The 24368-nt window shown below is 43.4% G+C and overlaps 1 protein-coding gene across 1 annotated transcript in view; it reads left to right on the top strand.

Annotated features, from left to right (window-relative positions):
* The first annotated feature begins 14600 nt into the window (after positions 1-14600).
* SND1 (staphylococcal nuclease and tudor domain containing 1) overlaps positions 14601-24368 on the top strand; it is a 379670-nt gene continuing 369902 nt past the window's right edge. The window contains exon 1 of the mRNA XM_010947574.3: positions 14601-14904. Coding sequence (XP_010945876.1) covers positions 14827-14904 — 78 coding nt within the window. The 5' untranslated portion in view covers positions 14601-14826. The remainder of the gene's footprint in view (positions 14905-24368) is intronic.

Raw genomic sequence — 24368 nt, 5'->3', positions numbered from 1 at the left:
CCCCAGAGAGCCTGAGCAGTTTGACTGGCAGGGAATCAGCATCAGGTCAGAAGGGGCAAAGAAGGTGCAGGCCTGGGGAAAACTTGGCAGCTGCGAGGGCTCTGAGCCGCCAGCTCCGCTTCCAACCCCGAATCCCTCGATATCCGCTTCCACCACGGCGAGTCTGACTCCCTCCAGGGATGGAATTGAAAAGACACGCTCCAGAACCCAACAGAGTAAAATCCTTTGGGTGTTATTGCCACTGTTAAGGAAGCTGGGTTTGAGAATAGAATTCTTCTTTTTTCAGGAGAAAACAAGGAATTTATTTTAAAGCACCCAGTAAAGTATCAGTCAAATTATCTAACATAATTGCCCAAAGGTACTAATCTTAGTAACTCAGAAAAAAATTAGAATTCTGTTGGATCAGTAATAAAGAATGCTGAGTTTAGCTCTGGTATTTTCTTTTCTTTTTACATTGTGTGAAAATATACTCCACATAAAGCTTACCATAAGCATTTTTACGTGTATAATTCAGTGGCATCAAGTACACTCACAATGTCGTACAACCATCATCACTCTCCATTTCCAGAATTTTTCATCACCCCAAATTCAGCACGCACTAAACAATAACTCCCTTTTCCTCACTCCCTCCAACAGTTGGACCTTTATGGTCCTTCCTGTCTCTATTAATTTGCCTTTTCTAGGTGCCACATGTAAGTGGGATCATATAATATCTGTTCTTTTGTATCTGGATTATTTCATTTAGCATGATGTCTTTGAAAAGGAAGTCCTTATGCATGCTTCCACTTCCCTTTATCACTCTGGTCTCAAAAAATTACAGCTATTTTTGGAGCTATTGGTGGAGACTTGGGTTTGAATGGAGGTGTCAGTCTGTGAGCCTTGGGCAATAAAGGAGATGTCAGGGTAGAGGCAAAGCAAGTCTATAAAGAGCAGACTCTCCTTAGAGTTCCAAGTGCACATTTCTTGAGTCCTGGGAGAGCCCCAGTTGAGAGAGAAGACAAGGCAAGAGGATTTCTTCAGCCAGCCCACAGGGATACCAAGAAATTCAAATAGGAAAATGACAGCTTGTCTCTCTCCTCCAGATGCTGGGGTTTCTCTGTACTGGAGGGTGAATCCTCTGAGCTCTGGTCTGCTTGGAGAGGTGACATGGAGGTAGGGGCAAAATAGAGGAATTAAGATGCCCAAGTGAGTCCTGCCTCCTAGCTTCTATGTTCTTCCTCTCCTAATCCACTGGCATCTTTTAGAAATGTATGGAGTGGGAGTGAAAGGGGAAAGTTTGAAATAGGAGGAAGTAGTATGCGGGAAGGGAACAAGAAAGAGACGACATGGGAAAACCTATCCTCTTGATTGCCTGGCGTCTTCTGTCCTGCCCCATCAAGAGACAGTGGGAAGATACCACCGGTGAGTGTGAGGGGAGCATATTGCGTAGAAAAATTGAGATTTAGGCCAAATTCTGCTACTTATTTGTGGTGGGACCTCAGCTTTCTAATGAATAGAAATAGTTCACCTGTTTCTTTTTGTCATGGGGTGATGTATTAATTTGCTACAGCTGCTGTAACAAAACACTACAAACTGAGTGGCTTAGACAATAGACAATTATTGTCTCGTGGTTCTGGAGGCTAGAAGTCTGACATTAAAGTGTCAGCAGGGCCATGCTCCCTCTGAAGGCTCTAGTGAAGGAACTGTTCCAGGTCTTTCTCCTAGCTTCTGGTAGGTAGTTCACTGGCTTGTGACTCCAATGTTCACATGACATTCTTCCTGTGTGTGTGTGTGTGTGTGTGTGTTCAAAGAAGGCATTCTTCTCATTAGGACAGTAGTCATTGAATTAGGGGCCCACCCTACTCCAGTATGACCTCATTGTAACTCAGAGGGTTACATCTACAATGATCCTACCTCCCAAATACAGTCACATTGTAAGTTACTGGGGTTGAGAGCTTCATCATATGATTTTTTTTTGGGGTGGGGGAGATACAGTTCAACCCATAACATGAATGATTCCATTGTTTTAATTAGCACCTTTCCTATGGGAACCTCAGCACTGAGGTCTGAAGAGAGATAACCATGCCCCTCCAAGCCACATACCAAGAAGGGAGCATCTTCTGCTCTATCCTGTCCTGTCTGGTTTCAAAGATGAGTTCCTACACTGTTTCATGGTGGGGGGGTGGGTGGACTCCAGAGCAAGCACTCAGCAAGGCAATCATTCTCTCAGCTCTCACCAACATGTCATTTCTCCTGAAACCCTCACTGCAACTTCTTCTTTGTGGACCATTCCATGGGGCCAAGACCACTTTGTGCTGATTGTCATGTTCTTGTTAATGCTTTTAGATCTCATTTTAGGTTTATCCTGTCTCTCCCCAGAATTTCTAGGCCCCAGGGTAAGGATATCAGGAGCTGTCCAAGGTCCATCTGATAAACAAGTCCTCAAGTTAACTGGCTGCCACCTGCCTACACCTCTACCACCCTATGACATCCAGAATATGTGAGCTTGGGTAGAGAAAGAGCCTGTGGGCCAAGTACTGGGCTTGCCCTGCCAACAAGGCCTCTGCTGGGCAGCCAGAGGGCAGTGTTGGCTCCCTACTACCTGGGAGGATGGAATCCCTGTGGGAACAAAGGTGCTAGAAACGAGGGCTGGGGCTGGGACCAACAAGGACTATAAATACAAATCCCTTCCTTAAAAATCACTCCCAGGACTTCCAAACCTTCTCAGGTATACTCAGCTCTGTCTTAACCCAGGGAGCTTAGAGGGGACTCCCTCTGATAGCTACTTTGTAGAAACAGAACTTTTCTAGGGAGAGAAAAGACAATCAAGTTGGATAAAAGAGAAGAAAATTACCCAAGGTGCTAAATAACAGTTTCTGTGGGAGGAACACAGAGAATTGTCACAGTGGCTCCAAACAATGACTCATCCAGCCCAGCATTTTGTTTCAAGGACTGAAATAAAAAGATCATCTGATGGGGAAAATAAAAGATGGGTGGGCAAAAGGCCTTGCGAGATAAGAAAAAATGAGCAGATAAGGTGAATGTTATTATTAAATGTTGCTAAAAGGAAGTCTTTGACAATGACTTCAGCCTCTGTGTGGGGTGGGATGGCCTCTAAAAGGCTCCAAAAGCATGCCCATGAATAGACTGACAGAAGGACACCTTGAATTTAGGAGTCAAATAGACCTGGGTTGGAATCCTGTCCTCCTGAGCCTCAGTTTTATTGCCTTTACAATGGAAACATTTCTCCCGTGGGACTATTACAGCAATTTCATGAGGTAATATGATAATATATCAAACTGGCCACACTCTGCAGCCCTTATAGATTTTAGTAAAGCCTTGTACTTTCATTAGCCCCCATGAGAGAGAAGCAATTTCAGGAGAAGACATAAGGGAATGAACTGAACTCCAACACTCTCTCTCTCTGGGGAACTGTAATCCCAAATGGCTCTGTGTTTTATCGTTTACTTTGGTGTATTCAGGCCCCCTTTGCTAGGCCAAGGGTGTTTAATCATAATGTGTTTGCTTTTAGTATGGGGGAAGAGACAACTTCATTTAGGAATATGGAGAAGTCATGAGCAAGAAGGAAGGTGAATGGGAGGAAGAGAAGAAGGAGAAGGGAACTGAACAAGTAGGGGGATCTCTATAGCAGTAAACACTAGGGTGGCCGCACACATTTTCCCATTTGTCTGTCATGGCTAGGAGGAGGAACTTGGTCTCACATCTTAGAAAAGAGCAGGCTGGATCTCTAACTTCCTCAGAATTCCATGGGTTTCCCAGGAAGAAAAGCCATCCTAACTCTTCCAGGGGAACTCACAAACACCGAGATGGAAAAGTCTAAATTTATAGGTAAAATGTGCCAATGTCCTCATGTTTGCCCCTAAATCTGGGAATCCAGAGTTCAGGAGAACACAGTGAGGGGGTAACTCTTCGGCAGAGGTTGGGTTCCAAATGAATTAGTAGGAACTAGGCTGCTTGAAGAATAAAGAGTTTTACTCTTCCAGGGCCTTAGGACTTTGATTTTATCACTTAGTTTACAATGGAGAATTTCTAAGCTCTGGGAGCAGGAGACTATTCCAAGGTTAGATCCTCTCTAAATCTCCTACTGCATTTTGGATCAGGATAGCATTGAAATGGCTAAAATCCCAAGAAATGACTTGAGGGAAGACCCCCCCAAACCGATGTCATAGTACCTCTTGAAATTGTTGCTATACATGTGAAAGGCAAAATAATAAAGCTCCTAGAAGATAATATAGGAGAATATCTTTATGACCAAATGCCAGTTACATATATTTAAAAATGCTTAACCTCATTAGAAATCCAGGAAATGCAAATTAGGGCCCTGATGAGATACTAGGGCATATCTACCAAAATGATTGGAAATTAAAAAGACCGATAATAAATGTCTGTGAGACTATGGAATAATTAGAACTCTCATGTACTGCTGGAGGCAGTCTAAATTGGCACACCCACTTTGGAAAAAGTTTGGCATTATCTACCAAAGTTAGAGATATTTATAACCTATGACCTCTAGATACCCCCCACAGAAATGTATGTTCCTGAATGTTTATTAATAATAGCTAAAAACTGGACACAGTCCTGTTCCTGACACTATTTCTGTATATTAAACCATTTCAAACTTAGAAGCATAAAACCACCACTGTTTTTATTGCACTTTTGGATTCTATGGGTCAGGAGTTCAGAAAGGGTTTAGAGGGGATTGCTTGTCTCAGCTCCACAATGTCTGTGACCTCTGCTGGGAGACTCAAAGGCTGTGACTCAGTGGTGAGGGGCTGGAATCATCTAAAGGCCTTTTCCTCATCCGTCTGGCTGCCGATGTCAGCTGTTGGCCAGGAACTCAGCTGAGGCTGTTGACTGTCACACGTGAACGCAGCCTCTCCACGTTGTAACTTAGGCTTTCTCCCAGCGTGGTGGCTGGGTTCCAAGTGCAGCATCCCCAGAGAACAAGGCGGGAGTGCAAGGCATATTTTATGAAGTGACTTACGAAGTCATTTTTGCTGCACTCTGTTGATTAAGGCAGAGCAATGGCTTTCAAGGAGAGGGAAAATAAATTCCACCTTTTAATGGGAGGAATGTTGAGGTAACTTTGTAAAAAGAACATGTGTGTTCAGAGATATTTCTTTTTATTTTTAAAAGCTTTGGGGGGGAGGTAATTAGGTTTGTTTATTTGTTTATGTATTTTTAAATGGAGATACTGGAGACTGAACCCAGGACTTTGCACATGCTAAGCACATACTCTACCCCTAAGCTATACCCTCCCCCCTGAAAGATAGTTCTGTGATCATCTTTGGAAAATACAATCTGCCAATATCCATCAACAGTAGAATGGATAAACCTATTGTGGTATAGTCATTGTGATGGAATATTATACAGCAATGAAGAGGCACAAACAACAGCTACATGAAATAACGTGGATGAATCTCACCCACATAATGTTGAGCCAAAGAAGCCACATGAAGGAATACATATTGTTTAATTCCAGCTATAAGTTTTTTAAAAAGCAAGCAAAATTATAGTGTTTTGAGATACATGCTTAAGGAGAGCAGCAATTAATAGGACAGTTTCTGGGGATGCTGGCCATTCATTTTTTTGCCTTGGGTGATAATTACATTGGTGTTCACTTTGTGATAGATCATTAAGCTGTGTATTTTGTTTTGGGGGCACTTTCCTGTGTCTTACATTTCACCATAAAAAATGGGTAAGAAATTAATCATTAATCTTCTGGTACTGAGAACTAAGATTATTTGAAAAAGAACTCACTATGAGCTTTAGAAAAGATACCCAGCAAACCAACAGAACATTAAACTCTGTTTCCATCTCTAAAAATTCTGTTGGGTTATTTGTACTGTATACATGTCTTCTTACCTTGTTATAATCAATAGGCAAAAAGATTTCATGTCCTGTCTTTTATACTGCACTATAAAGATAGTTTACATACATGTCATTTTTAAAAGCTACTTGCTATTTCATTGTTTACATATTATAAGTTTTTTTAGCTAGTTTCACATCTTTGGGACTATGAGTAATTCCAAATTCTCTAGATCATCATCAACAACTTTAGAAGGCTCTTATACATATTTCAGATTATTCTCTATACACGTGGAACCAGTCTACAATGATATAAGCAGGTTTAGTGAAAGGTCAGGGTCATGTCAAGTTCACAGAATCTGATTTTAGAGTCTCTCTGTACATCTTCTCTCACCAAAATGGTATGGACTGGGGAACACCTAAATATTTTTGTCTATTTTGTTCCTGTTGCAGGGACAGAGCTCCAGGCAGGAAATATTTCAAAGGTTTTGTGTTGGGAAAGAGACTACTTTTTTAAAAACTATGTAAACGTCACATAATCTGTGGTTGTTCAGCCTGTTTCAATTGCAGCATAAAGTAACATCCTATCCTCTGAAGCACCCTAAAGAGAGGAAACTATTAACTGCTCTCCAACCAACAACAGGATGTAGTATAATATTAGAATTACCTTACCTTTTCATAAAATTGCTTCCTAATGGAATTTATGCCACTCATGAATGCATAATACAAAGACTTGGGGTGCAGAGGAAAGAAGAGATTTTCTACTTTCTGATGTCTCTGTGGTTTCATGTGGAATGTGGCTGAAATGGGGGGTTATTTCACCTGAATACCTTTGGATGAATTAAGCTGGAGGAGATCCAGGAAAGGGTGCCTGAGAAAAATTCGTGGACCACCCTGAAGTCCACCTTGAGTAGCCTGGGTACCCTTTCAAGCTGCCACCTGAACTCCGGTCTCTTACCTTAGCTCCACCCCTGCTCTTTGACTCCCAGCAAAAGACCTGTCTGCCTGGGATTCTGCTCTTTTAACGCTGGCAGCCCCACCCCCGTGCATTCCAGCTACCCTGTATCTGTCCCCAAAGCCCAGAGCCCATTTCCCTGCTTGCCCCTGCCTCCCTCGCCTTCACCACTCATCCTGACCCTGACCTCTTGCTTTGTCTCCTCTTTGTTGCTCTGGCCCCTCAGCTCTGATAGCTGACACTGGCTGCCTAGTGGGGACAACGCCAACCCACTCCAAAGACATAGCCTTAGTTTGGATCAGTTTTTGGTTATTTCAGGCTACTGCCCTCCCTGGAAAGGGCCACATCTTCAATCCTGGGGTCATTGCTTCCACAGAGACTGGTACTGTCTTCTGAAGGCATGCTACCCCGTGATAAAGGTGGTACCATTGGCTGGAGCTTTCCTTAGGCCTTTTTTCTTAGAGACTTGAGTGTGGCAGGCAGGGTCCGAGGTGACAAAACTGGACAGTGGTTAAAGCGGATGGCTGTAGCAGCAGCAAATCAATATACAATTATCTAAGGCTACTGAAGACCCAGATGCGTTGATTGATGGCATTGAGGAGAATGGAATGAAGGTTGGTCTGGCCATTAAATGACAACAGGACAGCGAACAAAGTTAACTAAAAGTTTTGTAACCATCACCCAAATCATATATTACATCACCAACCATTTCTTCTTGGATACCATCATGAAACGCCTGTTTGCTGGTTGGAGCTCTCTTTTAATTTGATGCATCTCTGAATCTGGATGAAACATTAAGTTATCTTCCTTATCCATCGTCACATTATTACATCTTTATAAATTCTTTATTATTAATTGACTTACTACATAGATAGGGCAAACTGGGAAGAGCACATTATCTTTCTTGGGTTATTATGAATTTTGTTCTGCTATGTGAGGTTTGAGAAATAATGTCTGAGCCTCAATCACAGGATACATCATTTTTCTTTTTTCTTTTTCTTTTTTTTTAACTGAAGTATAGTCAGTTTACAACGCACCATTTATTTCTGGTGTATAGCTATTTTTCTTTTCTTTCTTTTTTTAGAAGTAGAATTTGAGTTCTATTTTTCATGTTACAAACTTCTTGTTGTTTCTTAAGATTTAAAAAAATAATGCCTTATGTTATCATGCATTCTCATCAAGTTTGGACTACATGAGGCATATAGAAGTAACTTAATTTAAAAACCTACATAGAAGATTCTGGTATCAGATATAATAGCAAGATTCAAGTTTAATCACCTAGATTAGTGCTGTGCAAGACATTAGTCACTAGCCTCAGGTGTTTATTTAAACTTAATTTAAATTAATTAAAGTTAAATAACATTAAAAAGTCAGTTCCTCAGATGCACTAGCCACATTTCAAATGCTCATTTGCCCCATGTGGCTGGTGGCTGCTGTGTTGGGCAGAACATATATAGAAAATTCCCATCACTGCAGAGTTCTTTTGGACAGGGCTGATCCTGACAACTTGGGTTTGTGAGGCTTTTCTTTTAAATAAACATACAGTAAAATGTTGTATTAGTTAGCTCGGACTCGTCGTAGTAAGATACCACAGTCTGGGTGACTTGAAAAATAGAAACTTATTTTCTCACAGTTCTAGAGGCTAGAAGTCCAAGATCAAGGTGCCAGTGTGGGGTTCTAGGGAGACCTCTTTCTGGCTTGCAGATGGCCACCTTCTTGTTGTATTCTCATGTGGCCTTTCCTCTGTACACCTGCAGAGAAAGATGGAGGAAAAGAGAGAGAGAGAGAGATCTGGTTTCTCTTCCTTTTCTTATAAGGACCTCAATCCTATTGGATTAGGGAGTGACTCTTATGACCTCATTTAACCTTAATTACCTCCATAAAGGCCCTGTGTCCAAAAACAGTCACATTGGGGGTCTGGGTTTCAACATATGAATTTTGGGGAACACAATCCAGTCTATAACAAACATTTTTTAAAAAGGAGAAGAAGGTGGAGGAGAAGGAAAAGCAGGTCAGAGGCAGATGGTGAGGGCCTCATGTCCTATGCTGAGGAGTTGAAACTTTATCTGAAGCAGAACAGGAGCCACAGCAATATTAAGGAGGGGTCTATATGACTGAAATGTGCATTTTAGAAAGAACAGCAAGTTAACAGTGTGGAAGGTGGTTTGAGGTTGGGGGTAGGCTCAGAAGGGTGGAGGCAGGAAGTTATACCAGTGTTGAGTTTGCTCCTGTTTACCCAAAGGGAGCTTGCTGGAGAGTTGAAAACTGTCTTTGAAGCCTCTGGATTCTACAGGTGCAGATCCAGGATGAGACGGCCACATTTGGTGACCTTAGAAGCAGGCTAGTCAAATGGTTAAGAACAGACTATGGACAGAAAGTTCAGGGTTCAAATCTGGACTCCATCCCTTATTAGCTATTGACCTAGAGTTGGTTGCTCACCTTTTCTAAGCATTAAATGTCCTCCTTTGTGGAATGAGATTGACTATATCTACTTCATAAGGTTGTTCTAAGGATTAAATTATGTAACACAGGCATAAGCATTTAGCACAGAGTCTGTGTAGTGTTTAGTGCTCCATATATTTTGGCCATTGTTACTACAAGGATATATTTCCTAAATTTACTCTCAAAGGAGTACAGGAAATAGAATACTTGTTTATTTGTTTGAATGACACTTATCTATCTCCAGATTATGTGTTTGTGTGTGTGTGTGTGTTTGTGTGTTCTTGTTCTCCACCACATAGGAACCACATTTAAGGATTTCAAAGTCTCTTTCATGTAAAGGCACAGTGAACAGAAGCTTTAGTCACAAGAACTAGTGTCAAATTTCTTCTCTATGAATTACTAGTCCTGTGACTTTCAACAAACTTCCTACTTGAGCCTATAGTTCCTTACATGTGAAATGAATATGATAATACTTTCCTCTCACTCATTTATTCACAGATATTTACGGAGCAGCTATCTGTGCCAGGCATTGCGCTAGGAATTCCACTGTAAGTAAATCAGACACAGTCTGATGACATTTTAGAGGTGAAAGAGACAATGATACTACAATCTCATAAATCCTCTAACAGACTGAAAGTGGGAGAAAAGACAAAACTAATTCTGCCCTGAGGAAAGGCATTCTTCTCGAAGCCTTCCAGGGGAGGAGTTCTGCTTTCCAAGTGGAGAGTTGAAGGATGGAAAAATGATAGGCAGTGGGGGTGGGGAGGAGGTCAGAGGGGTGGAAAGAGAGCTCCAGGTAGACAGGAAAGTATGCATGGGGGCCTGGAGGCAAAGGAGTGTTGTGTTGAAAGACTGAAACCACATTCACGTGGCTTGTGCAAGGGTAGACCTGTGAGAGAAGAGCTGGTATAGAGAAATCACAGGAGGGGCTTAGGAAGCAGGAAGACATGATCAAATCTGCACTTTAGAAATACCACTTAGGCTGCAGTAGGAAGGATGAGTGGGGTACAGGTAAAGGAAGGCTGGTGTCAGCGACACTATTACAAGCCTAGTGCAGCAATCCAGGGGAAAATATGCCAGGCTTGGCAGGAGGGTATAGCTCAGTGGCAGAGTGCATGCTTAGCAGGTACGAGGTCCTGGGTTCAATCCCCAGTATCTCCATTAAAAAAAATAATAATAATATAAATAAATAAATAAACCTAATTACCTCCCTGACCCCAAATTTTTTGAAAATTAAAAAAATAAACAAAATATGCCAGGCTTACACAATAGGAGATATTTAATAATAATCATAGCAAATTTAACACATATATCCAGGCAGTGTTCTATGTGTTTAGCATCTGACACATACAGTCTTCAAAATCAGAACAACCCTAGGACGTAGGCCCTATTATTATCTTTATTTTTACAGATGAGAAATCCATGGAACAGAGACACCACGTAACCTGCTCAAGGTTATACCGTGTGGAGATGTGAACCCAGGCATTCTTGCTCCAGGGCCTAGGTGCTAGACTGGCTACTGGAGATCTAACAGATTTCAGGGATTGCCTAAGAATTAAGGAATGAAGGAGAGGGAGGAGTCACAGATGATCTCTAGATTTTTGGCTTGTAGCAGGGTAGCTTTTGGTACCATTATTTGGGTTGAGACACGTGCTAGGAAAGAACAGGTTTGGGAGGAAAGATAATGAATTCCTTGTGAGAAATGTTTAATTTTTTTTTTTTTGATGTGTTGAATTTGAATTCCCCAAATGACAGCCATGGGCAGATATGCAGAGTATTATTGTACACATGGGTCTGGAGCTCAAGAGTTATTTTAACAGGAGCTATATATTAGGGAATCATTAGCGTGCAGCCATAGGAATGGATTAGATGTCTTGGGAAGAATGTTTTGAACTAAAAAAGAAGATACTTTGAGAAGAACCCAGAGGAACATCAGTATTGAGGGATAAGCAAAAGAAGAGTCACAATTCACAATGGAGATGAGGAGGAATAGCTAGAGAGACGGTGAAATACAAGGAATATGGGAAAGAAAGGGGCATTTCAAGGAGTACAGTGTCAAATGTGATGGAAAGCTAGGCAAAGGGACCACCAAATGTGAAAAGTGCCCATTGAATGTACTTACCAGGAAGTCATTTGTGACTTTGGAGAGAACAGTTTCAGTAAATTCATAAAAACAATAGTCAGGGTGCAGTGGGCTAGGGACTGAATGCAGGGTGAGGATGTGGAGGCAAAAAAGATATAGAATTTCACCAAGAGGGTTTGCCTAGGAAGGGAGGAGAGCGATCTGGAGAGGGATGTGGAGTAAAGGAAAGATTTATTCAGTTAAATTATTTTTACTATGCAAGACATTTGAGAATATTTAAATACTAATGAGAAGAGTCTAGGATAAACTGGCTGTGAAAACAGGAGGGTGACTTATCTGTTAGAGAGTCCTTGAGAAGGTGGAGGGGGAGGAACCAAAACATAGATGGAGAGTTTAGCCTAAGCAGTAGGAAGTTCTTTCTTTGTTACAAGGGAGAATAAGAGAGGAATGAGAAGGAAGATAAGTTTTTAGATCTTGCAGTGGGAAATAGAGGGAGTTTTTAGTGGTTTTTATTATCTCTCCAAAGTAGGAGGCCTTATCACTATTGGAGAGTGTGGGAGACAGTGGAGTTGGAGTTACGAGGAAAACAGAGAAGCTTTAAAACAGGCCCAGGGATTTTTAGAGCAGTGAAAATACTCTGTGTGATACTGTGATGGATGGATATATGTCCATTATACATTTGTCCAAACCCATAGAATGTGCAACATCAAGAGTGAATCCTAATGTCAACTGTGGACTTTGAGTGATTATGATGTGTCAGTGTAGATTCAGCAACTGTGACAAATGTACCCTTCTTGTGAGGGATGTTGATAAAGAGGGAGACTATGCATGTGTGGGAGCAGGGAGTGTATGGGAAATCTCTGCACGTTCCCCTCAATATTGCTGTGAACCTAAAACTGCTCTAAAAAACAGTCTTCATTAAACAACAACAATGACAACAAACTAGACCCAACGGAGTTGGAGATCAAAATGACTGAGGAAACAAGAAATTTCAGGCAATGTGTGAGATGTGTGAAGGCCCACGAATTCAGTGTGCTACCAACCTCCACGTTCGATTATTCTAGCAAAGTGGTAGTTTGGGGAAGACAGAGAGATCTAGAGTTGGAGTTTTGACAGTTGAATCCCATGGAAGACAATGGGGATTAGAGATGAGGATCCTGGTAGGAGAGGGGCAAAAATAACGGAGTTAATCAAGGTTCCAGGAGAAAGTAGAAGGGAGCTGATATAAAGAGGATAGAGAGGTTCAGGGACTTTGAATTCTATTTAAAGAACAGTGTGATAGGCAGCCTCTAAGATGATCCCCAGTGACCCTGCCTCCTGGTATTCATGCCCTTGTGTAATCCTCTGCCTTTGAGTGTGGGCTGGACTTAGTGACTCTTCTCACGAATAGAATATGGCAAAAGTGATGAGATGTTACTCCTGAGATTAGGTTCACAAAGACTCGTGCTTGTCCTCGCTTGCTCTCCCACATTCTTGCTCTGATACAAACCACTTACCATGTTGTGTGCCCTATGGAGACACCCACACAGCAAGGAAATGAGGCCCTGCTGAATCGTGCCAGTGACTGCATGAGTGATCTTGGAAGCAGATCCTCTGTTAGTCAGTTAAGGAGACCTTCAGATGAGATCACAGCTCCCACTGAGACCTTGATTGCAGCCTTGTGAGGGAACTTGAGGCAAAGGCACTCAGCTAAGCCCTGCCTAGATTCCTGACAGAAACTGTGAGATAATAAATGCTCATTGTTTTAATACTAGTTTGGGGCTAGACTGTTATGCACCAATAGATAATTAACACAAGGTATCAGAGAAGTAACTGAGAAGGGAGAAGGACAGCAATTATGATCAGAGAATGGGATGTTTGAGTTTACGATTTTAGCCAGGGAGCAGTTGTAATGCTTCTCCTGTCCTAAAGAGAGAGCTAAACATGTGCAGAGGTCAAATTCCCTGATGATGAGGTCAAGTTGCTGAGAGGCCAGGGTATTGGATAAGTCAGGCACATGAATGTTGAAGTCACTCAGGATCATTAGGTGGGGAAAAGTGTTCACGAGGTGTCAGTTTCAGTGAATGACAAGGTGGCATTTGGGGGCAAATAATAGACAACCGCAGTAAGATGGAGAATGCTATAATCAGGTGGAATGAGCCTCCATAAAGTTGTTTTTTTTTTTTGTCTTGTTTTGTTTTTGTTTTGAAGAGGGTGGCAAATTAATGGTATGGAAGAGGCACTAGGCATCTAGGAAAATGCTGACCCCAAAACTTGACTCTGGGATATATGAAATGTTGGAGAATAACCTCTTTTCCAAAGAGCTACAGGGGAAATGGATGTCCTTGGTGTAGGGCCAGGTTTTAAGACTAAGATTAACAGCATGAAAGTAAGGTCCTATAATCCTCACAGTATTGGCACTCGACCAGTATTAGTTGTCTCTCAACGTTCACTTAAACATTTAAATGCCTTTGCTTTGCGCCCCCCTCCCCCTAATATCCTTATTGGAAAGAGACCAGGGCTAGGTGAAGGGATGGGTTCTTCACACTTGATCAAGGGACTGCCTCCTCCTGGCTCAGGGAGTGCGTGTTAGCAAGGCTTTCCGTAACTTCGCTGGCGCAGCTAGGAAGAGATCGAAAAAGAGGGCCTTTCGGCCCCGTGCACAAACATATCACCCGCGTAAGAGATTCATTCCTTCCACCACCCCCCGACGCTAAAAAAAATTATTCGAGCGCCTAACAAGAGCTAGACACCGGGGACACACTCCCTACTACAGAGAGGCGCCCGGCCAAGTTCGGGGTCAAGGCCAACATCCGTAGGTTTCACGATGTTCAGACTTTCCCAGGTTCGTCCCACACTTTTAGCTGGGTAAAATGTCGGAAGTCGGTGTGCACCAGCACTGAGATTCCTCTAGGATCCAGCTTCGTTGGCTCGGGCTCCCAGTCCGCACTCCACAACCCGCGTGCCCCTCCCGGAACACCGGCATCCACTTGGGCTCCCAGGCGGCCCGCGGGGCGGGGCGCAGCGGGCGGGGCCAGGCCGGAGGGCGAGGCTGACCCCGCCCCCGGGGCTCCCATGGCCCACCGCGCCCCACAGCCAGATGCTGACGTGTCCTTTCCTTCTCACTACACCTCCCGACACCACTTACTACCGCTGCCCCGGAAGTCCCGCCCTATATTTAGCCCATCACCGCAAATCAGCTCTTTCAGCGCTTCCTGAAACTCTCCACCCATTTTGAGACCAAGGGGCGGGGCTCCGCGAGCAGGGCGCCTATTGGCTTGGGGTCCAGCGGACTCCGGGCGCTAATTGGCTGGAGGGCGGTGGCGCTCTGGCACGCTTGCGCGGCGAGTAGAACGTGTGGCGGCGGCGGAGATCGCGTTTCTTTCGGTCTCAGTCCCGCTGCTGCTCTCGTGAGTGCCCGGCGAGTCCGTCCCGTCCGTCGTCCGCAGCCGGTCTCTCGCCAGCTCCTCTCTGCGGCGGCCTCTCACCAACGCCGACACACACATTGACACATCCAAGCCGGCCCGCCGCCTTACTCGCTGCCTTTCCGTCTCTACACATGGCCTCCTCCGCGCAGAGCGGCGGCTCCTCCGGGGGACCCGCGGTCCCCACCGTGCAGCGGGGCATCGTCAAGATGGTGAGAGCGGGGCCCCGGACACCGATCCCACCGCCTGCCACCGAGCGGGGAGTCTGGCGCTGGCTCCTTCCCCTCCCGCCAGCCTGCGTGGTGTCCCAGATCCTCTTTCCTCTGCCCCCTTCCTCACTTTCACCCGTTCTCGGAATTCCCTCCTTAGACGCAACCCGACACGGACTCCCCTTGGTACCTTACCTCCCGGACACCCTGGCATTCGGGGTCACAGTGATTTCCGTGGTCGCCGCACTCAGTCTCCTGGCTGTTTACCAGGACAGACCGGTTACTGATTGATTAACGCGGATAATTCGTTGTTATCTGGTCCTCCGTTCCTCCCGTCTTCCTGTCCATTTTGACATATGCTGAGCAGTTTGCAGTTTTTCGAGCTCCTGACATCTGCTCTTACAAGGAACTCCTGGAGTACTTGGCCATCTTGAAGCTTTTATGTTTTCACTGACGCTCAATTACTTACTCCGAGTTTTCTCGCTCCCTTTTCCTCCTTTCCTGTCTTTTTCCTTCCACCTCTGGTGTCAAATCTGTAGTCCTGAGAGCTCCTCATATTTGTGATCCCCCTGTTTTTGACTCTTAAAGTGTTAGGCCAGTAGGAATCTTAGTGATCATTATTGTTCCTTCACCCCTTGCAGATGAGATTGGTTAGAAGAGGGCAAGTGACTTGCCTAAGGTCACGGTGGTTTGGCTTGGAGTCAGGATCAGAGCCCAGGTGTTCTGATTCCCAGTCTAGTGCTCTAATACTATAGATTCTGCCTGATTTTGTATCTCCTCACTCCCTACATCCTTGAATTATGAATTTAAAACCCTGCAAGTTTCATTTAAAGAAAATGTATCTCCAGCTCCATGGTAATTTTGGAGTGTAAATTCTCTTTACCAGTTGTCCACTCTGTTGTCCTGCTCACAACCCTTCCAAATATTGGAACCTGACATTTCTTGATGGTTACCAAAATTTCTGGTTGTGATGACCAGACTTTTAGAATTCATTTCAGACTGCAATTCTGACTTTTCCATCTGAAATATTCTTTATGACACTTTGTCCCAAAGCTTCACAGTGTTTAGAAAGTTTAAAAAACATTCTGTTTTCTTGGTTCATTGTCTTTCATAGGATTATAATGTTCTTTAGCTTGTGTGTGTGAATTAGATTTCAAGACACCCCTTCCCCCGTTCTCATGTATTCATTCCTTAGGCAATATTCTGCCTCCAGCTGAGATTCTAAGGGTTTTCAGTATTGCTTTTCCCCTTTATACATAAACCGAGAGTCAAAATTTATCAGAAACTGAATGAGAAGGGAATTTCCAAGGTCCAAATATTTTCACCTCTTTGAAATATTGTCCTGACCCCTGAAAGGATTATCCTTAAGTGGCTCTTCTTTCATTAGCTTTTTTCACGTACACTGATCTTTCCCTTCACCACAGGAACAAAGCAGCGCTTGGTGGTCTGGTGGTGGGATTGGGAACCTTGAGTGAATCTTTCTGAGTTTTTTCCTTTACTAAGGCCTGAATTTTTTTTAAAGGCCCCTCTCATTTGCTGGGTGGGAGTAGAATGAAGCTGAACATATTTTCGCTTCTGCCAATGCTGGAACCTTCCAGGACATCTGGATGCTGTGGAGTGACCATGCCGGCCCACAGATTACCCCGGTGGATATTGAATATCAGCAATCACTTGCTTAATAAGGCTCCTGTCTTGTGCCGAGTCTTCCATTTATTTCCTCTCGTTTGTAATACCTAACAAGTAGATAGGCTCATTGGCTACATTTTACAGATGTGTAATCTGAGGTTTAGAAAGAATAGTTGACCCCCAGGACAGGGACTTTTTGTTTGTAATGAGAGGCAGAGATGGGACTTGAACCCAGGCCTGTCTGCCAAAGCACATGCTCTTCAGTATCCTGGTCTGATGCCTCTGACTCCAGGGCAGAACTTTAGTGGAGGGCGGGGCCCGTGATGCACGGCCGCAAAATTGCAGGAAAGTGAAGCTAACTGTAATTGAGCCGAGGAAAGATTAGATGTTTCTTACTCCTGTCTTATCCCGGGGCTGCTGTTTTGGTAAGTGACTTCATATGATGCTTATGGTCCTAATGTGCAAAAGAGTGTGGTGTAGAAGACACATTGGGATCGGGAAGGAGGCTTTGAAGACTCAGTGGTCGTCTATACTGATCTTTTTCTGTGACCAAGCTTGCAAGGGGTCAGGGGTTGTGGGGGTGGCGGTGAGTTCCAGGCAAGGATTAGGGGAGGGAAGCCGAGTGAACTGCAGAGCAGATGGCAGATTTGTGCCAGGCTTCGAAGCCTGTCTGGAATGAAAAATCGACCCCTGGCAAATTGCTCTGTGTGAAGCTCTGCTGCTAAGCAAAGTTGTATTTTCCTGGAGAGTAATCGTTTCCAGCGGTACTAGGAACTGCTTCATAAGAACTCTGCGAGGGAAGATGGAACTCTCTGACAGAGGAAGGTGTGAAGGAAATAGCTTGATGAATGGGAAAACAGTAGTCACTGCTTTTTTGTCTTAGGGGAGCAGGGCAGAAACTAGAACCCTGACTAACCAGAGGCGGGCCTCTCAGGCTGAGCCCTCCGGGTTTGTCTGGACAGAGGGTGAGCTGAAGGTCTGGGGTGGCCTAGGGTTGAGGTTTGCGGCAGTAAAGAGGAATACTAGTCCTTCCTCTTTTTGGGCAAAAGAACGGGTTGTAAGGCCGCGGAAAGTGCACATTTCTTCTGGTCTCTGCCTTGTTGTCCCAGTAAGTGCTGTGTTCCTTTTTTGAGGTTGACGAAGACAGACCTTGGGAATCCAGTTGTACAGAATTTTGGCATTTGACCAGTTTTTTCAAACGATGGTGATGGTAGAGGCCGCATTTGCTATTGAGAGCAGGAGGAAAGGGACAGAGTGGGTTCTGGAATGTGTTAAGGAGGAGGTGGGCAGTAAGTTAACACGAGCACCGTGGAGCGCTTCTGTTACTGGAAAGACAGTGGGGATGATGGAAAACTGAAGGTGGAGTTTTATTTTTTGATTTGGGATGAGACTGGCAGGTGTGTGGGCAGACAGAATCGAACCTGGAAAAGTAAATGTCTTGTCAAGTCAGATACATTCTCAAAACCCTAGAGGATTCTAACTCTGGGTTTGAATAATTTGCTAGACTTTAGCAGCATCAGACTATTGTCAGCACATGTGAAATAGAGGTTGGGAGAAGTCTTGGGGTATTTAGTATAAAATTCAGTCACCCCACTTAGCAGCTACTTAGAGATGGCTATTTTCTCTGGTTTTACTGACCTGATTTATTTCTGTTTTGGAGATAGAGCCCTTTTCTGTGCCTTCACTCTGTAACTCTCCTGTCCTATGTTTGCATGTCTTTTCAAGCAGGAGCACCCAGCAGAATGAATCCGCCACAGTTCTTGAACTTTCTGCACTTATCAGAAGCAGCCATGGAAGCAGCATATCTTACCCTGCTTGTGGTGTGGAAGGCCAGAGGGAGGACAGTTCCAAATCCTGGCCCCCATTTCACCCTGCCCCACTTAAGAGGGGAAAAGAATCCCTCTGTCCATCTTTGGTTTTGTGCTAAGAACCATGATTCTCACCCGATAACTAAGGCATAGGGCACCTGTAGGAGGAGATGGCCACGATTTCCTCCTTCGAAAGGACTTGGGCTGCCAGGTTGTGGTAAAGCGGGATGTAGACATTGTGGTGAGTAGCTTAGTGGAAGTTTCTCCAGATTACAGCCGGTAGGAAATGCTGCCTATAGCTAAGTGTTTCTTCCATGTCTGAACTAAGAAGTATGTGTCTTTCCTGAGTGGTGTGGGGACAGAGTAGTAGTCTGTTGATCTGTTCCTTCCTGTGTGCACTTAGCTCATGCAGACTGAAAGAAAAACACGTTTCTTAAGCTACTTAAAATACTCTCCTGCTACTCAAAGGGGCAAGGTCGCTGAATGGCAGTATTTTAATAGGGCCATTTGCAAAGAAGTAGGTAGACTAGGGTGGAAGGCTTTTCCCTCTAGTCCTAAAATTGCCTACTTCCCAGCAGGTGAGCATGGTAGCTTTCAATCAAAATTGTAAGTAAAGGGGCACTAAGTTTTTGCTGTATCTTAAAGGCTTTCTGTCATGTTTTCTTTATGAAAAGGAAGCATCCAGCTGGCTCTAGTCACGCTAACAGTGGCTGCTGCCGTGTAGTAACTAATGATAAAGAATGATGAGCAGTCATATTTTCTTTCTTGAACACATTTTGTTGATCATCTGTGTGAAGCACGGTCTGGGTATTGGAGAAGCAGCAGTAAAAAAAGTAAATCAGATTACTGTCCTCATGGTTCATGGAGGAGACAGACAATCAACAAGTAAATAAGAAGTAAGCATTATAATATAAGAGTGATTTCAGGTAGGGGAATGCGACAGAGTGGTTGGAAATAAGGGAAGGGGTGGTGCCTTTAGATAGGGTGTTTAGGAAAGGCTTCCCTCAGCTGAGATCTGATAGACATTAGAGAACCAGCCGTAGGAGAAGAGTTCCCAGAAGAGGAAATGCGAGTGCAAAGGTCCTGGGGTCTCCACTGATGATGATCTTCAGTGTTTTTATAGTAGCTCTTCAATTTCTTCAAGTTCAGTGTTCCACATAAATAGTTTGGGCTTAACTTGAGCTGTTAATATACGTGTTGCAGGGTGATAAATGGCAGAAAGGCAGTGGAGATGGTGGCTGGTATCCTGGTGTGATCAGTAAGTCTACTGAATAAATGTAACCAGTGGGAGACTAATTGAAAAATACTTGCTTTCGGTCATATTCATGTTTCTTACAGGCCAAGACTAAGGTTTTTGGACTTCCCATCAGCCAGTCCTGTGCATTCCCAAGGTCACCACCTTTCAGTGGAGGGGACCTGACTGAGAAAATAAGTGGCAAGAGCAGGCAAGAGACTTACAGAGCATCTAGGACTTATAGGTGTTTATACTTCTGCTAGCGTTTTATTACTACAAGGAATTTAGTAGCTCGTCAGGATAGAACAGCTCACGTGCAGTGTGTCTTATTAACAGGAGTGGGGACTTCTGAGGCCGGATAGTGATCAGTGCTCGTAATAAGCAGGTGAATGATTTGGTGAGTCTCTGCCCCAGTTTACTTGGAGAATGAAACTTGGGAAATAAGTGCACAGTTTAGTTTCCATTGGCAAGTTCAAAAGAGAAAATTGGCCAGGTTTTTGAATCCAGGTAAGATGGTTCTACAGCCCATTCTGCAACCAGCTTGAACCAGCTTGAACTAGAAATTCAGCTGACAGTGTGGTTCTAGCAGAAGGTACAGAGGATATCCTTTGGAATCTGGTCTTTGGATTTATTTTATTTCATTTTTTCAAGGAATAGCTAAACTAAATGTTGTAGGAAATTCTTTTTTCTCATCACAGACAAGGAATGAAGTAAAGGGATTCAACTCTTACTGGGCTTATGTCACTTTTCCTCCTATTTCTTGTTTGGAGATGGATACCCACCCTGTTTCTGTTGCTACTTCTCCTGGGAGACTGACATATGCTTTTTGTTCTACAGCAGAAATTGATGCAGAATCACAGGTTGTGAACATTGGATGCAGATGGAGTGTTGTGGGATTTCGCTTGCAGTGAGACTCAATATGATAAATTAATGTTATGTTTTTCTCACTTAGCTCCAATGTTTAGGGAAAAAAAGAACAGTGGTTTCAGTTGGCATTTTTTAAAAATTAGGAAGTTAATGACTTACAGGGAAAATAAACCTAATGAAAATTTAGATGACATTTTCAGATGTCATTTTTGAGATGTTCAATCTGTGATATAATCTGGGCTCGGCGCGTTTTCTCCATTTACATGCTTATAGTGAGTGACTTTAAGGCACCACCTCTCTGTGCCTCAGCACATTTTGAGGTGCTTTAAATTCTCCTTATGAAGGAAGTAGTCTCCTTGGGATGATCTGGTAACACCAACCTCATCTGTAATAGGAGGAATTGAGGAGATTTGGGGAATGGTACTTTAAGTTAGTAAATATATATGAACATTGTTCCTGGGAAACAACCTGGCAGAGAAGAGACGTCATTGGCCTGGGATTCAGGGAATACAAGTACCGGGCCAGATGTCGCTGCTCTCCATCCAGGTGATGTGGGTAAGGTAGTCCACCTCTCAGCCTCTTCTCTCTCAAATGAAGTGGTTGGACTCATTGTCTCTAAGCTCTTTGCAGTCCTCGAAGGCTGTGATTGTGTAAGAAACCCTGTATTACATGTCTTCAGGCATGAATTAAGAGCTGAGAAATCTCTTACTTTCTGGTAGTCTTCACTTTGGGTTGTTGCTTATCCTGCATGAAATATATTTTCTGTTTGTCTTCCTTTTTTTTTTTGTTTTTTGTTTTTTCTTTTTGAGAAGGTGTCCTAGTTGAAATAGGGTTGTCTAGTGCGAAAGACCAGAGAGTTTGAATTAAACTAAGTGATCAGATACTGGAGTGGGTGGAGGGCAGATAGAATTGAGCCACAGAGGTTCATGGTTTCATTGGTGGTGTCAGGATAGACTCGTGGAAGTGGTTACTCGGGACCCAGAGGAACATGACATTACGCAGTCTCAGCTCTGCTTCAGAACAGCCCCACGTGCTCCTGGGGCAGCGGGTCTTGAGAAGGGTGAGGAGGAGGAGGGCACTCTGGGAACCTGTAGCTCGTGGGGAGAGTTTATTCTGGCTCTGATCTTGTTTGGGGGAGTCTGGCGGGAGTATGGGGCTTGGTTGGGTTCTGAGCCAAAGCCTCTTCCTTTAGATCATTCTCACTGTCTTACAGATCTTTCCCACGTCTATTTAATGTTCAAGAATAGGAATCATCTTAATCTATTCTGGGTAGTTCGTCACATGGTTTCTTTTCTTTTGCATTTATTTTTTATTGTAAGCTTTCTTAAGTCTTTTCTGGGAGTCTTTTTTTTTTTTTAATGGCGGTACTGGGGATTGAGCCTAAATCTTGTGCATGCTATGCATGTGCTGTACCATTGAGCTACACCGAGCCCCCATGGGAGTAGATTTAGAGAAGAAGCCCGGTGCTTTCCTAAACAGGTCGTTGAATCAGGACCACTTAGGAGGCCGTTCTGAGGCACTGAATTAGAATCTCTCCAAGTATGGTCTGGGAATCGGTGTTTTTAAACAGCCACTCCTAGGTGGTTCTGAAAGTCCATTTGGAATTGACCCCCGGGGTTGGCATTTGAGACCCACTGATGATCTTGTATAACTCCTGTGCCATGTGTAGTTGAAGGGGCAGGACATACATGACAAAAGAAGTGTATGTTTTTGGGGCCAGTGCACCATAATTTTATATGAGGCAGGATAGTAGCTTCTCTTTTTTTCTCTTTTTTAGCACTTGTCTTGCTGGCTCCCAGGACACTTTGCATTGCTTTTAATCTGTAGCTCAGTATTGGGCTGCCGTCTCAGGGGTCCATTTGCAGTGGCTCTGAGAGCCTATTCCTAGGTCATAACTGACAGCTGAGAAGTTGTTGTTTTCTGTGCCTGATTTAGGCCATATGTTCATTTTAACACTCATCTGCCACTTTTCCTTCTATTTGCATAGATTCCCAAGATCTCCTATAATTTGGCACCAATAACTTGGCACATTAGTACTATGGAAGTCTTCCGTGTCATCTCCAGACAGGAGGATTCTGTGCTCGCTTTCTGCTCCTGTAATCCGGCGGAGTCATTACCCTCCGTGGGCATTTTGGTTTGTCTATTTGGATCCATCCTGGTTCTTGTTTATAAGCCCTGTTCTTAACAAGAACAACAGTAAAAGCCAACATGACCTCTTTGGTGGTCTTAGTCTTTACTTTTTATTCCACTATCTTGCCTAAGATGGAAATAACATTTTCTTGTAATTCTCAGGTGTTTGAAGTCTTTATGATCAAAAGTCACATTTGCAGTTCCTTGGTGGCCTTTCCTCATTTTGACCAACAGTTTTCTGGTTCATACCTGAAGTCCTTCCAAAGGCTCAGGTGAATGCCGTCTAGTGTTAATAATTTCATAATTAGTGATATTTAAATTTTGGACTTAGTACTTGCTTATAAGACTTCAGACAGTTATACCTACAGTTTTTTTTCTGTAGATACATACACCCTTTTTTTTTTTAAAGAAATAGAAATTAGGTCATAATGAGTCCTGTAACTTTCTTTTTTTTTAATTTTTGTAACTGTCTATGTCATAATTATACATCTATCTCATTCTTTAATTTCTGAGGAATATTCCATCATTCGAGTGTATTTACTTATCCATTTTTTCCTGTTGATATATGGACATTCTTTGGTAAATCTTGGTGTTCTTGTGTCGGCATTTTTGTAAGACGGCTTCCTAGAAGTGTGCTTAATGTTTTTGGTGGTTGTAGGAGGGCTTTACTTAGACTGCACCTTTTTATTTCTTACAGGTATCATCTTAGATTAGATTTAGGGCAAAATACAGCTTAACATCGCCTTATTCATTAATCACTTCACGTTTGGTAGTCTCTTTCCGCAGTCAGTATCCTTGAAAACCACTTTGTCTCTTCAGGGGAGGGCAGAGCTCTGCAACTGGCCATCCTTAAATCACTGCTTAATTGTTTAAAGACCTCCAGGTGCTGTAAGGTCTTAGTACTTAAAGGAGAGTAGGCTCTCAGAGTTTAAGCCTTACCTGTTTCCTCTGGCTTCTAGGGAGCTCCAGGGCTAAGGAAGTGTGCAGCCACCCAACTACAGGTGACAGGAGCGGGTGAGGGCAAGGTCCTGTGACAGTCTGACTTTTTTTCCTACAGGCTGGTACATAGCTCTTCCTCTTTTTTCTTTTTCTTCTTGGATTAGAAGGTGGGGATGGTAGGTGGTGGTAAGCGTGACCACATCCTGCTCAGGAAAACCCGGCCATTTTCAGAGTTGTTTGGAGAGACCGAACCAGGGGAGTCTTATTTGCAACCTTTTGGTCCAGTACTGTTACCTAAAGTTTACCGGCATGTATTGAAACACTACTTCTAATTTTATTTAGTTTAAAAATCTTTTGGGCAGTCAGCTGTTTTTTAAATTGAAATATTATTTTAAAAGGAAGCAATTTCACTGTTGAAAATGGGAAACCAGGATTATTTACTGGTTGTTACTTACTAGAAAGTACTTTTAAAAAAAAGAAAACCGCACAGTGAAAACAAAACAGTTATTAAATTCTAGCAGGTACTGCGTTTTGCAGAGGGCTCTGAAGGAAGTTGTGATTAATAAGAGCTAGAGATGTGTGAAAGGCTTCCTGCCACCGAACTGAAACTGTCTCCTTCATTTAATAGGAAGGACTGAAAGAGAGTTGAAAGGGGACGGCATAGCTCTTATTTATGTATAAATATTAAATGCTGGTACATACAGGGCTTATATACCACCTAAAATAGTTTCTGTTTTTGTTTTTGTTCTTTAAACAAGCCCACACCCTGGGAAACAGACATAACTTGTGTCTTGAGCAGAACTGAACTGGTTTTCTGGGGTGTCTGTGGTTCAGATCATTAGCTCCACTGACCACTAGCCAGA

The sequence above is a fragment of the Camelus bactrianus genome, chromosome 7 (genome assembly GCF_048773025.1).
Source record: "Camelus bactrianus isolate YW-2024 breed Bactrian camel chromosome 7, ASM4877302v1, whole genome shotgun sequence".
Classification (NCBI taxonomy): Eukaryota; Metazoa; Chordata; class Mammalia; order Artiodactyla; family Camelidae; genus Camelus; species Camelus bactrianus.
Note: the sequence above shows the minus strand (reverse complement) of the source record. Positions and strands in the feature narration are given on the sequence as shown.